Source organism: Pleurodeles waltl, chromosome 3_1, assembly GCF_031143425.1.
Source record: "Pleurodeles waltl isolate 20211129_DDA chromosome 3_1, aPleWal1.hap1.20221129, whole genome shotgun sequence".
NCBI lineage: Eukaryota > Metazoa > Chordata > Amphibia > Caudata > Salamandridae > Pleurodeles > Pleurodeles waltl.
This window is the reverse complement of record NC_090440.1, coordinates 921,181,452-921,196,861: the sequence shown is the minus strand read 5'-3', so window position 1 is coordinate 921,196,861 and position 15,410 is coordinate 921,181,452. Positions and strand designations below refer to the sequence as shown.

Sequence of the window (15,410 nt, the reverse complement as noted above, 5' to 3'; positions counted from 1 at the left end):
GGGAATATTCCTTTCCTCCTCAGGTTTCAGGCACATCCCCACTTTGTGGTTGGTCAAGCAGAGTATTTTAAAGGATAAACCGATCATTGATTGGCGGTGAGGCTTAGACACTCTTTGTTTTTTTTTTAAATCACTGTATTGACAATTTAGCATTAATAATCCATGGTGGTCCAAATCCTCCAGCGCCCCTAAGGCAGATTTTAGTAGTGGGATGCATTATTTTCCTGGGAGTGTGCTAAGTGACAACAAACACATCTCAGAATTTTGCGCGCTAACAAATCACAATGGGCAGCCAATACATTAAAAGAAGCAGAAATGTATATGCATTTGGAGTATATTTCGCACACCAGTTCCATGTCGCTATAGATGAGTTACCCAAACATCTTCCGCAGGCAGCAACATGCCCATAAGACAAAGAAACATTAAAATAAGTTTGAAGTGTTGACCTCTACAACAATACTATACTTCAATCGGGGATAAGAGTACTATTACATTCAACATTTTCATAGGTTTTACCTCAGCACATTATACAACAGCAAAGACAGAGGTTGACAATATTTATAAGACGTGATATATCTTAATGGTCAGCTGTTAACTATAAACAGATACAGTATTCTTAGCAGATCCATCCCAGGTATTCGTTTATTTTAGGTTTTTCATATTGTGCAGACCTGATTGCTTGATACAGAAGTGCCAAGTAGAGTAAAGCACAACACGTGTGCAGTAACAATCTCCATTAAGAATCTGGATAGTAGTAGGAAGTATACATCGTAGCGATAGATTGAAAATGTTAATCTTAAATCACAATACCCTTAGAGAGCCTGAAGAAAATATCCTGAACACATTCATTCCCCAGTGATTTGGTAAGATAGAAAATATGTAGTGCACTCTGTGAAGCACCATACACCCTAAATGTACAGTACAGAATATTAACGTTATAACTGCTTACTTTCTATATAGGCGAAATAAATCCATCAAACAGGCAATGCAGAGTTTCACCTGATATTTCTTTAGAGATCTCTAGATCATCTTTTCATGTCACATGTGTCTTATTTTTCAAAAACTGTCATCTAGATCGTTTCACTGCTTTTTCCTCTTGCTTTTACAGAATTGAAAACAAATTATTAAACTACCCACAGTTTTACCACAATATCCATATTCTAAATGTATCTACAAATGTATCTAATATAAATTGTTACTGACCCGGAATATTTCTAAATATAGACATTGTGATGAAACATGGAATACATGAAAAAATGACTAAATAATCTATTAATGTGTAGAATATATTGTGTTCCTGAAACACAAAGCTGATTGGTTGAATTCTTGATACAGCCTCAGCAACTGCTAATCGGTTGTATTCTAGTTTAACTTTTTATTGCCCACGAGGCCACTTCAGAGAGGGACCGAAAATATGCAAATCAGGCTTTGGCATGCTCTAATCAGAACTCTCTAATCAGAATACTCCAGTTCAGACTGCCTGGTCATGACCTCTCTAGTTGAGAACACAAGAACCCCAGACTGTTTTTGACTTCACTGGGCCTCATCAGAGAGGCCTAGCTTGAGTACTGTTGCACAGTGAGAATGGCAGCCACATGTTGGCAAACATATCATGCTTAGGGTGTTCCAATGAAATACAAGCATTGTTTGTATAATGCTTGCTAAAGTCTTGGTCACTGACAATCAGGCTGCAACAAGTCTATTTTCTTTGTTTGCCATCTAGCTCACTCCAGAGAGGAACCAGATATATGCAGATCATATTTTTCCTGCTCCAAAAGAAACAGTACCACTTAAACTTCCAGGCCAAGTCTCCCCTAGATAGGAATGCAAGGGACCGAAGACTACTTCAAAGAAGATGTGTGCTCTGGCAGTTCACACTTCCTGTTCCTATTGGAGCATAATAAAGCCTGACTTGCATAATATTTGTCCCTGTCTAGAGTGGCACAGCGATATTTTTGCACTTATTCATAAACTTTTCAGTAAGGTGTAAGTACCTTTCAGTAGATTTATTTATTTTCAGGCTTTATGAAGTGGGTGAAAAATGTAGCTACTCATCTGTTGGCAGTAGCTATGATGTAAGGATGAGGATGTGTAAATAAGTTTCAAGTGAAAAAAACAATTATCCATTTCATGTATTCAACTAACCACTTTTGAAAGTAGTCAGTTGTTTTGTTGCAGTCTATTACATTCACTTGATTGCTACATTTCCAGTGCTTGAAAGCTTTCTAGAATTCAGTAATACCAACCATTTTCATGAGGGGGATTTTCACACTCAGTGAATGTGGCTCATGTCATTTTTTAAGCCAGAGAAGTTTGGGCCAGTCTCATGTAAAGTGTGATACTGGTTCATGTTTTGGAGTATCTCTAGAGAATGCAGACTAGATGTCTTCATGAAGTGTGGCGTTTCCAGACAAAGTGTAGTTTTGCTCTGCAATATCAGGTTACAATCAAATTCCAGCATTTAATTTCTCAAGAGGTTGATGCACACTGCAAGGAAATAAAAAAGAAAAGGCGCTGAAACATTTTTTTCAGATCAAATCTAAACATTTTAACTCTCCTGTATCCAGAAAATCCAAATCCCATATTACAACAAGAACCTTTTCAATTTCCCATTAGATCTGGCACTCCACCTGCACGGGAAAGGCTCTTCTTCAGTATCCCCACACCATGCAGTTTTTGCCTCAATAATTTTACTGCAAATGTTACATTGATATTAACAATTATGTTATCAAAAATGCCATTAGTGATGTAATATGTGAGGTAATTAGCAGTGCATGGTGTGGACACACATTATAGTTACCTCAGTGCACAAGTTATGGTTACTGAGATAAATATAACTGGTGAATTTCTATGGTTTTGTGCACAGAAACTTTTGGTTTTGTAAGTTAATTTCTACGTTTTTAAAAAATCTATTGCCTAACTGTAACGTCCCTTTAGCCTTTGTTTTTCAGTGAATTTCTATTTTTTTAAACATTAATTACTTTATGTTAATCCTACTACAACCAAACACAGCCTTTGGCCCTGCGACCAAGCACTCAACCCTGCACAGCTTTTGGCCAGGCCCAGCTGCCAAAATCCTACTAAGCAGTCACCCCCACACCACACACAGCTTTGGGAAACAAAAGAAAAGGGGTCAGGGTAGGAATATCCCAAGCCCCCTAGCCTTGGTGCTGGGGTCCTCCTGGGAATCCGTTAGGGCAAAAAGAAAAAATGTTTGCAGTGAAATTGTGGCAGATTTGTGAATCTGTGACAAACATTTTAAGGAAAAACAAGTGCAGTCCCCTCACTTGTAATCAAAAAAGCCCCCGGGTGGACCAGATCCAAGGGGTATCAGGGTAATTGTAAAATTGCTTGAGGGGGTACATGGGGCCCCCCTCTAAGGGCTTCTTTTTGCCCCTGGTACCATCACCTCCCTGGGGATTTAAAAGTGGGATAGGGGTAGCGCAGACCCTGCTCCATTGAACTCAGTGAGCCCCAGATACCACCACCTCCCCAGGTGTTTATTCAATAAAGGAAGGGTCATGCAGACCCCCCTTCTAGGGCTTAAATATGCCCTAGGGACCACCACCTACCGGGGGCAAAATAAAGACTAGTGAGGGGGCATCAGAGTCCTCCAAAATCCTGGGGACCATCACCTCTCTGGGGCCAAATACCTAATTTAAACTGGTACCTGGGGCACAGCCACATCCTGCTGGGTGCCCTGACCCCACTCAGGGCACCCACTTTACCATAATAGGGACCAAGGGAGGAGCCTCAATGCCCCAGTGGTCCCAGCTGGATCCCTGCCTCCTGCTGGAGCCGGCACTGCTCCCACACGCAAGGAACTGCTAAATATGTAGCTCCCTGTGTGAGGGAACAATCTTTCACTTGTTTCCCTACCTACATGACAGCGGGCAGGGGAACAGATGAAAACTCCACTACCAGCAAGAAGGGAGCAGTGTGACAGCTCCTGCTTGCTGGGAGCGGAGTTCATTTGTTTTTGCTTGGTGGGAGCTGTCACAGCTCCTGAAAAGCAAAAGCAAACAGCTATCTCCCGAGGATGGGCACCTCAGGAGATAGCAGGAACCAGCCCTGGGGGGTGGTGGTCCAAAGGGCCACTAAAGACTCCAGGAGGGGGGCACTTACCCTCCCCGGGGAGGTGGTAGTTTCTGGGGCCATACATGGCCCAGGAGGGGGGGGCAGTCCATGTCATGTTTGGCCCTGCAAAGGTGGTGATCCCCAGGGCCTGGGCGGTCCCCACAGCCCCCCTGCAAAAGTGCATGTTTAGCCCCAGGAAATGGTGGTCCCTGTGGCATTGAAAAGCCAGAGGAGGTGGCTCTGTGCGGCCCCGTAAATTGTTTTAAAAAGCCCTGGGAAGTGGTGGACCCTGGGCTTATACAAGCCCAATGGAGGGGGGGTCTGCGCAGCCCGTATCCAATATTATAATAAAGCCCCAGGAAAGTGGTGGTCCCCCGCGGCTTGAAAGAGCCATGGAAGGGGGTCCCCGTGTGCCCCCTCCTTGTTTTATTACAGCCTTCATGCGCCCAGGTCCCAAAATGGCTGCCAACATTTCCTGGTTGAAGTGTTGGCAGACCATCAGATATCAGCATGTGGATTGCTGGAGCCGCAGAATATCCGCATCCCTATATATCTATATTTCTTTTTCCTTTAATATCTCAAAAACTACTGAACTGATTTGCACCAAAAGGCACGCTTTCTGGACAAAGAGCTAGCTTTCTGCAAAATTTGGAGTAATTCCGTCCAGCGGTTCGGGCTGCAGTCGTGTTCAAAATCCCTATGGGAAAAATGGACAGGGATAATGCATTTTGGGACCCCCCTTGTTCTGGGCCCCCGCTTGACAGATCACCCTGAAACTTTCAAGGCAGCAGCTGAATTGACTGTCATAATCATTTGAAAATTTCATGAAGATTCGGCAAACAACGCCAAAGTTATTGGCCAAATGAAAAGTGTTTTTCCTATAGAAACTAGGTCCTAACTATTACTACCTACTGGTGCCCGCCAGTACGTAATATATATTATATTATATGGATTTTATATAGATATATGAAGATATAGATATTATCTGCTGCCGGTCACCAGAAGGTAGTTATAGTTAGGAACATGTTTTTTTGAATTGCCTATAGCTTTGGCACCGTTTGACGAAACTTCACAAAATTTTCCAAAAAAGTGTGGCAGTGATTCTTGTTGCACCCTGAAAGTTTTGTCGGTGATCCATCAAGCGATGGCACAGAAAAAGGGGAGGAGTTCAAAGAACGTGTGTTTCCAATGTTAATTCCTATAGGAGTTTTGAACAGGAGTATTGCCTGAACCGCTAGACAGAATTCCACCAAATTTGGCAGAAAGGTAGCTGTCGGTACACAGATTACGCTTTTTGTGATTTTGTGTAAATCTGTTCAGTAGTTTTTGAGATATTAAAAGGGAAATACATTTTTATATCTAGGGCTTGGGATCCATTGCAACATTTTTCTGACGATCACGTCTTATTCGCGAATGCTCACACCAACAGGAAGGCTGTGATAGGCTGCCCGCAACTTGACCAGAAAGTTGCAGCTACCATTTTAGTAACGGGACACGGTCCCGGGGACTGAAAAATAAAATTAAAAGTGGCGTAAGGGTTAGGGTGGAGGTACCATGACCACAGGACTGTGATATAGGGGTCTTTGAGGGTGAAATTATGACCTTATAATTTTTTTTTTTTCATGATGGGCGATTTTCGTGAATACGCTGTGACACTCAGTGCAGCCACTTGTGTAAAGTCACAACAAATTCACAAATATCAGCAAAAAAATTAAAATAAAACATTCGCAGATTAATTCATACACTAAATCATTCACTCATAGAAGTACTCAGACACTCATGCACCCACTCAAAGACCCACTCAGAGAGTCATACACCCACTCACAGACCCACTCAGACCCTCATGCACCCACTCACAACCCCACTCGGCCTCTCACACACCCACTCACAGACACACTTAGAGACTCCCACACCCACTCACAGATCCACTCAGGGACTAACACACTCACTTAGAGATCTACTCAGAGACTTACACATCCAATCAGACAATCATGCATCCACTCACAGACCCGTCAGAAACTCACACACTCACTCACAGACACACTCAGAGACTCATGTACCCACTCACAGAACTACTCAGACACTCAGACACCCACTCACTGACCCACTCAGAGACTCATGCACCCACTCACAGACCCACTCAGAGACTCACACACTCACTCCAGACCCACTCAGAGACTCACACTTCCACTCACAGACCCACTGAGACATTTATCCACACACTCTTAGACCCACAGAGTCAGATTCACACACCCACTCAGAGACATACAGACACTCACACACGCACTCACAGAGACTCTCACACCCACTCTTGTACCCAGAGACACCCTCTGACACCTATTCTCACATCCTGATGGACACTATCACACTCACTCTCACACCCGCATAGACCATCACACACCCACTCACAAACCCAGACAGACACTCTCACACCAACTCTAACACCCAGAACATCGTCTCACACCTATTCTCACACCCAGAGAGACAGGCTTTGCAGCCAAACCCTGCTGCACACTGCCAAAGGCATGCGTGCAGCTGGGTGGTTATACGGGGTTGGCCGCAGGGTCTGGTCTGGTCTATATTATTATAGATATATATGTAGATGTGAAAAGATATATAGAAATATCTCAGCAGTAAATTGATACAAACGTTTTCCAGTTGCTTAGGTAACAAGATCTGCCACATGCAATTAATAAACTTTTATTGCATTTTTAATATGTCGAAATAACCTATTTTTGAATGGTCTACAGTAAGCTACAGCTTCCTATTGATATGAGCAGAATAAATGGGCATCCTTGTCAGAATGCCGCTCATGTCTCCCTCTCCAGCTGTTGGCTGCACTTAAACTCCTTGTGACTCTACCTCCGCCGTTCCTGGCTCCCCTTTTAGTTCTGGTATGTCCTGCAGCTTATCAACCCCTGCCCTTCTATCTAGCCCTTTCAGACTGATAAACTACATGATGTACTGGAGATGAGGTACTGGCATCCTTTTAGATTTTAGTGCTTGGCTAACACAGAAGGTCATGGTTAGTCTACTACTGAAGCTCCAGATGTTCCTGCAGCTCTTCAGTTAAGTATCCACATCTTCTGTCTTCCCTCCAGCTTTTGGATCCTGTCCTCTCCCGTAGCACCACTTCAGATATCAGCCTCTCTACAGTTATTGGATCGCCTGCAATAAAAGGCTCCATCTCCTGCTTATAGTTTCAATGCAGCTCCTGGGATGAGGGGTCCCTTTAGCTCCTGATGTCCTTGTGGCTCTTACAGGGAGGACCACCAACAGGGGACATCACATGTGACAGCATCAGGTACAGCATATTTCCACACTGACAAGGATTAGCCTGCAACCACATACTGTCATCACATTCAAGCTCTCTGAGGGTCCCTCCCAGCTATGTGGTCTTCATTATGTTATATCCCTGTGGTATTCTTGTTTTTTTCATACGTTCCTCCAAAACCTCATCATTTCCTCTCCCCTGCCTCAGGTTCCCAAATCGCCATCTTTTATATCTATTTGGACCATATCTTGTCAAGAGGGCACCCACTCACCTTGTATACTGTGGCTTTCGCCTGCATGCATTATTTCATGTTATTGACCAAGTTGGCCCAATTCAGTATCCAGTTGTACCAGACAAAACCCCATTTTGATTGCAATATCCCTCGGGTAGTGATAGGTATCCAAACATTCTGCATCATGCAAGGTCCAAGGTTCCCATGTCTAGTTCCCACTTAGTTTTCAATTTGTCTGGGGGAGTTCACAATATGTCACAAGTGTTCAGCATATTAGTAAGATCGCATGTTTGTGTAAGGACAATGCCAAGGACGGAACCTCCAATAGAGTCTCTTCTGCCACATTCGCCAATAAATCTGTGTAGAATTTCAGTGTCTGTTTTACTTGTGGGTACCTCAGGAATTGCTCATTGACCACTTCATACCTTGTCTGCGGTTTTGCAAATGGTACTATCCCAACATCTTTCCATCACATCTCCCCAACCTTGGTCAGCCTATCGTGGCCCACTGGTGGTACTCTTTCAGGCCCTGCATCTTAGCAGTTCTATCGGCCTCCATAATAGAGTATCTAGCGTCAACCTCGACCCTCATCCCATTGCTCTCATTGCTGCTCTCCACACCTTGAGGATCTTGGCAGCTGGAGTCAGGAGTCCTTGGGTATCTCCCCATCGATACAGTAGAGTAGGCCAAGGTAGCTCACATTGCCCATCACCTTCTGTTTGCCATCATCACCATCTCCATTTAAGATGCAAAGGGCCATTCGTTTGTCACCAGCAGCTGGGTCACCCAGTAGTCATATTTTAGATTTGGGAAAGCAATTCCTCCCCAGAGGGTCCTCAGTTCAGGATCATCGATGACCTACCATCTCATAGGGGCATAGGTGAGGTAGACTACTCTGCCTTGAAGAAGCCATCCAGAAGGTTGTGTAAGTGTTTTGGATTAAGTAGAGGAATTTCTGGTGTGTGATCATTTTGCATGGTTCTGCCCTGCTTAATAGAGTTGTAGGAGGTTTTCTCCTGTGGACTACATCTTTCTTGAATTTCTCACGTACCCTTCCCAAGTTGTGTCAATGGACTTTTGTGGGTTAATGGTTACATATGTGCCTAAATATCGGAATCCCTCAGGGGTTTGCAGCACCGGGATCTCGCCTCCCTCTGGTCCCTCGAAGAGGGTTATTGCGTATATCACCAATTTTCATGAAATAATATGAATGCCCATGTTTTCCCAACTATGGTGAGGACCTTCAGCATCCTATGGAGGGAACCATCCAGATCCATCAAATAAATGAGAATGTCATCCGCATTATATCCCTCCATGTGGGGGTCCTGTTGATCCTTATCAGTGCATCTCTCCTCACCCACTTAACCATCAGCTCAAGGGTGACCGCGAATATGAGTGGGAATAGTAGGTACCCCTGTCTAGTTCCCCACCCCAGTATAAAGCCTCCAGAGCCAATGGCATTAACCTTAACGTTGGTTATTGGATCAGTATTAGATAGCTGCACCCAAGCCAGAAACTCAGTGCCTTTCCAGCTAGTTAAATGCCTTTCCATCATCAGGCGAGTGCAAAATAGCCAGTTACTGGATCACTTGACAACTCTCCAGGCATCCAAAGAGTATTTTTATGTTATGTTGTGTGGTTCTTTGAGGCACAAACCAGTACTGGTCTTGGCTGACCAATCTGTGGATGACTGTGCTCCGGCGATTTGCCAGTTGCTTGGCCAATACCTCAAACTCTGTATTAAGCAGGGAGCTCAGCCTATCTGATGAGCAGTCAACCCTTAGTTTACCACATTCGTGGGTGACCACAATTTTCACTGTCCTGAGATCATCGGGGAGACATCCCACTCCTTTGGCAAACCCATTCAGTCCCTGGGTCTTGCTACTCCTCATTTGCATGATTGCCTCTACCAACTACCTTTCCTCTATCTCCTGCTTTCATTGCGTATTCTTCTCCCAATCAAGACATGGGATATGGATGTTGTAGGAAGTTGGCTCTGTATGTGCTATTTCAAAGTAAGGAATAGCATGCACAGAGTCCAAGGGTTCCCCTTAGAGGTAAGATAGTGGCAAAAAGAGATAATACTAATGCTCTATTTTGTGGTAGTGTGGTCGAGCAGTAGGCTTATCCAAGGAGTAGTGTTAAGCATTTGTTGTACATACACATAGACAATAAATGAGGTACACACACTCAGAGACAAATCCAGCCAATAGGTTTTTATATAGAAAAATATCTTTTCTTAGTTTATTTTAAGAACCACAGGTTCAAATTCTACATGTAATATCTCATTCGAAAGGTATTGCAGGTAAGTACTTTAGGAACTTCAAATCATCAAAATTGCATGTATACTTTTCAAGTTATTCACAAATAGCTGTTTTAAAAGTGGACACTTAGTGCAATTTTCACAGTTCCTAGGGGAGGTAAGTATTTGTTAGATTAACCAGGTAAGTAAGACACTTACAGGGCTTAGTTCTTGGTCCAAGGTAGCCCACCGTTGGGGGTTCAGAGCAACCCCAAAGTCAACACACCAGCAGCTCAGGGCCGGTCAGGTGCAGAGTTCAAAGTGGAGCCCAAAACACATAGGCTAGAATGGAGAGAAGGGGGTGCCCCGGTTCCGGTCTGCTTGCAGGTAAGTACCCGCGTCTTCGGAGGGCAGACCAGGGGGGTTTTGTAGGGCACCGGGGGGGACACAAGCCCACACAGAAATTTCACCCTCAGCAGCGCGGGGGCGGCCGGGTGCAGTGTAGAAACAAGCGTCGGGTTTGTAATGGAAGTCAATGGGAGATCTAGGGATCTCTTCAGCGCTGCAGGCAGGCAAGGGGGGGGTTCCTCGGGGAAACCTCCACTTGTTCAAGGGAGAGGGACTCCTGGGGGTCACTCCTCCAGTGAAAGTCCGGTCCTTCAGGTCCTGGGGGCTGCGGGTGCAGGGTCTCTCCCAGGTGTCGGGACTTAGGATTCAAAGAGTCGCGGTCAGGGGAAGCCTCGGGATTCCCTCTGCAGGCGGCGCTGTGGGGGCTCAGGGGGGACAGGTTTTTGTACTCACAGTCTTAGAGTAGTCCTGGGGTCCCTCCTGAGGTATTGGATCGCCACCAGCCGAGTCGGGGTCGCCGGGTGCAGTGTTGCAAGTCTCACGCTTCTTGCGGGGAGCTTGCAGGGTTCTTTAAAGCTGCTGGAAACAAAGTTGCAGCTTTTCTTGGAGCAGGTCCGCTGTCCTCGGGAGTTTCTTGTCTTTTCGAAGCAGGGGCAGTCCTCAGAGGATGTCGAGGTCGCTGGTCCCTTTGGAAGGCGTCGCTGGAGCAGGATCTTTGGAAGGCAGGAGACAGGCCGGTGAGTTTCTGGAGCCAAGGCAGTTGTCGTCTTCTGGTCTTCCTCTGCAGGGGTTTTCAGCTAGGCAGTCCTTCTTCTTGTAGTTGCAGGAATCTAATTTTCTAGGGTTCAGGGTAGCCCTTAAATACTAAATTTAAGGGCGTGTTTAGGTCTGGGGGGTTAGTAGCCAATGGCTACTAGCCCTGAGGGTGGGTACACCCTCTTTGTGCCTCCTCCCAAGGGGAGGGGGTCACAATCCTAACCCTATTGGGGGAATCCTCCATCTGCAAGATGGAGGATTTCTAAAAGTTAGAGTCACTTCAGCTCAGGACACCTTAGGGGCTGTCCTGACTGGCCAGTGACTCCTCCTTGTTTTTCTCATTATTTTCTCCGGCCTTGCCGCCAAAAGTGGGGCCTGGCCGGAGGGGGCGGGCAACTCCACTAGCTGGAGTGTCCTGCTGGGTTGGCACAAAGGAGGTGAGCCTTTGAGGCTCACCGCCAGGTGTGACAATTCCTGCCTGGGGGAGGTGTTAGCATCTCCACCCAGTGCAGGCTTTGTTACTGGCCTCAGAGTGACAAAGGCACTCTCCCCATGGGGCCAGCAACATGTCTCGGTTTGTGGCAGGCTGCTAGAACTAGTCAGCCTACACAGATAGTCGGTTAAGTTTCAGGGGGCACCTCTAAGGTGCCCTCTGGGGTGTATTTTACAATAAAATGTACACTGGCATCAGTGTGCATTTATTGTGCTGAGAAGTTTGATACCAAACTTCCCAGTTTTCAGTGTAGCCATTATGGTGCTGTGGAGTTCGTGTTTGACAAACTCCCAGACCATATACTCTTATGGCTACCCTGCACTTACAAAGTCTAAGGTTTTGTTTAGACACTGTAGGGGTACCATGCTCATGCACTGGTACCCTCACCTATGGTATAGTGCACCCTGCCTTAGGGCTGTAAGGCCTGCTAGAGGGGTGTCTTACCTATACTGCATAGGCAGTGAGAGGCTGGCATGGCACCCTGAGGGGAGTGCCATGTCGACTTACTCGTTTTGTCCTCACTAGCACACACAAGCTGGCAAGCAGGGTGTCTGTGCTGAGCGAGAGGTCTCCAGGGTGGCATAAGACATGCTGCAGCCCTTAGAGACCTTCCTTGGCATCAGGGCCCTTGGTACTAGAAGTACCAGTTACAAGGGACTTATCTGGATGCCAGGGTCTGCCAATTGTGGATACAAAAGTACAGGTTAGGGAAAGAACACTGGTGCTGGGACCTGGTTAGCAGGCCTCAGCACACTTTCAATTGTAAACATAGCATCAGCAAAGGCAAAAAGTCAGGGGGCAACCATGCCAAGGAGGCATTTCCTTACACAACCCCCCCCCAAACGAAAGAGGATGAGACTAACCTTTCCCAAGAGAGTCTTCATTTTCTAAGTGGAAGAACCTGGAAAGGCCATCTGCATTGGCATGGGCAGTCCCAGGTCTGTGTTCCACGATAAAGTCCATTCCCTGTAGGGAGATGGACCACCTCAACAGTTTAGGATTTTCACCTTTCATTTGCATCAGCCATTTGAGAGGTCTGTGGTCAGTTTGAACTAGGAAGTGAGTCCCAAAGAGGTATGGTCTCAGCTTCTTCAGGGACCAAACCACAGCAAAGGCCTCCCTCTCAATGGCACTCCAACGCTGCTCCCTGGGGAGTAACCTCCTGCTAATGAAAGCAACAGGCTGGTCAAGGCCATCATCATTTGTTTGGGACAAAACTGCCCCTATCCCATGTTCAGAGGCATCAGTCTGCACAATGAACTGCTTAGAATAATCTGGAGCTTTTAGAACTGGTGCTGAGCACATTGCTTGTTTCAGGGTGTCAAAGGCCTGTTGGCATTCCACAGTCCAGTTCACTTTCTTGGGCATTTTCTTGGAGGTGAGTTCAGTGAGGGCTGTCACAATGGATCCATATCCCTTCACAAACCTCCTGTAATACCCAGTCAAGCCAAGGAATGCCCTGACTTGAGTCTGGGTTTTTGGAGCTGCCCAGTCCAGAATAGTCTGGATCTTGGGTTGGAGTGGCTGAACTTGGCCTCCACCTACAAGGTGTCCCAAGTAAACCACAGTTCCCTGCCCTATCTGGCATTTGGATGCCTTGATAGAGAGGCCTGCAGATTGCAGAGCCTTCAAAACCTTCTTCAGGTGGACCAGGTGATCCTGCCAGGTGGAGCTAAAGACAGCAATATCATCAAGATAAGCTGTGCTAAAGGACTCCAAGCCAGCAAGGACTTGATTCACCAACCTTTGGAAGGTGGCAGGGGCATTCTTTAAACCAAAGGGCATAACAGTAAACTGATAATGCCCATCAGGTGTGGAGAATGCTGTTTTCTCTTTTGCTCCAGGTGCCATTTTTATTTGCCAGTACCCTGCTGTCAAGTCAAAGGTACTTAAGAATTTGGCAGCACCTAATTTGTCTATGAGCTCATCAGCTCTTGGAATTGGATGAGCATCTGTCTTGGTGACAGAATTGAGCCCTCTGTAGTCCACACAAAACCTCATCTCTTTCTTTCCATCTTTGGTGTGAGGTTTGGGGACTAAGACCACTGGGCTAGCCCAGGGGCTGTCAGAGCGCTCAATTACTCCCAATTCCAGCATCTTGTGGACTTCCACCTTGATGCTTTCCTTAACATGGTCAGACGTCTAAAGATTTTGTTCTTGACAGGCATGCTGTCTCCTGTGTCCACATCATGGGTACACAGGTGTGTCTGACCAGGGGTTAAGGAGAAGAGTTCAGGAAACTGTTGTAGGACTCTCCTACAATCAGCTTGCTGTTGGCCAGAGAGGGTGTCTGAGTAGATCACTCCATCTACTGTGCCATCTTTTGGGTCTGATGATAGAAGATCAGGGAGAGGTTCACTCTCTGCCTCCTGATCCTCATCTGTTACCATCAACAGATTGACATCAGCCCTGTCATGGAAGAGCTTAAGGCGGTTCATATGGATCACCCTCTTGGGGCTCCTGCTTGTGCCCAGGTCCACCAGGTAGGTGACCTGACTCTTCCTTTCTAGTACTGGGTAAGGGCCACTCCATTTGTCCTGGAGTGCCCTGGGAGCCACAGGCTCCAGAACCCAGACTTTCTGCCCTGGTTGGAACTCAACCAGTGCAGCCTTTTGGTCATACCAAAACTTCTGGAGCTGTTGGCTGGCCTCAAGGTTTTTGGTTGCCTTTTCCATGTACTCTGCCATTCTAGAGCGAAGGCCAAGTACATAGTCCACTATGTCCTGTTTAGGCTCATGGAGAGGTCTCTCCCAGCCTTCTTTAACAAGGGCAAGTGGTCCCCTTACAGGATGACCAAACAGAAGTTCAAAGGGTGAGAATCCTACTCCCTTCTGTGGCACCTCTCTGTAAGCGAAAAGCAGACATGGCAAGAGGACATCCCATCTCCTTTTGAGTTTTTCTGGGAGCCCCATGATCATGCCTTTTAGTGTCTTGTTGAATCTCTCAACCAAGCCATTAGTTTGTGGATGGTATGGTGTAGTGAATTTATAAGTCACTCCACACTCATTCCACATGTGTTTTAGGTATGCTGACATGAAGTTGGTACCTCTGTCAGACACCACCTCCTTAGGGAAACCCACTCTGGTAAAGATACCAATGAGGGCCTTGGCTACTGCAGGGGCAGTAGTCGACCTAAGGGGAATAGCTTCAGGATACCTGGTAGCATGATCCACTACTACCAGGATATACATATTTCCTGAGGCTGTGGGAGGTTCTAGTGGACCAACTATGTCCACACCCACTCTTTCAAAGGGAACCCCCACCACTGGAAGTGGAATGAGGGGGGCCTTTGGATGTCCACCTGTCTTACCACTGGCTTGACAGGTGGGGCAGGAGAGGCAAAACTCCTTAACCATGTTGGACATATTGGGCCAGTAGAAGTGGTTGACTAACCTCTCCCATGTCTTGGTTTGTCCCAGATGTCCAGCAAGGGGAATGTCATGGGCCAATGTTAGGATGAACTTCCTGAACAGCTGAGGCACTACCACTCTCCTAGTGGCACCAGGTTTGGGGTCTCTGGCCTCAGTGTACAGGAGTCCATCTTCCCAATAGACCCTATGCGTTCCATTTTTCTTGCCTTTGGACTCTTCAGCAGCTTGCTGCCTAAGGCCTTCAAGAGAGGGACAGGTTTCTTGTCCCTTACACAGCTCCTCCCTTGAGGGTCCACCTGGGCCTAAGAGCTCAACCTGATAAGGTTCAAGCTCCAAAGGCTCAGTTCCCTCAGAGGGCAGAACTTCTTCCTGAGAAGAGAGGTTCCCTTTCTTTTGCTGTGTTGTAGTTGGTTTCCCAACTGACTTTCCTGTTCTCTTGGTAGGCTGGGCCATTCTTCCAGACTCCAGCTCTACTTGTTCACCCTGTGCCTTGCATTGTGCTCTTGTTTTCACACACACCAGTTCAGGGATACCCAGCATTGCTGCATGGGTTTTTAGTTCTACCTCAGCCCATGCTGAGGACTCCAGGTCATTTCCAAGCAGACAGTCCACTGGGA

The 15,410-nt window shown here is 46.4% G+C and overlaps 1 protein-coding gene across 1 annotated transcript in view; it reads right to left on the bottom strand.

The window, feature by feature from the left end:
- Positions 1–296: 296 nt before the first annotated feature.
- Positions 297–15,410, bottom strand: part of LOC138284760 (uromodulin-like) — a 631,564-nt gene continuing 616,450 nt past the window's right edge. Inside the window, exon 9 of the mRNA XM_069223898.1 lies at positions 297–2,487. Within this exon, the coding sequence (XP_069079999.1) occupies positions 2,470–2,487 (18 nt within the window). The 3' untranslated portion in view covers positions 297–2,469. The remainder of the gene's footprint in view (positions 2,488–15,410) is intronic.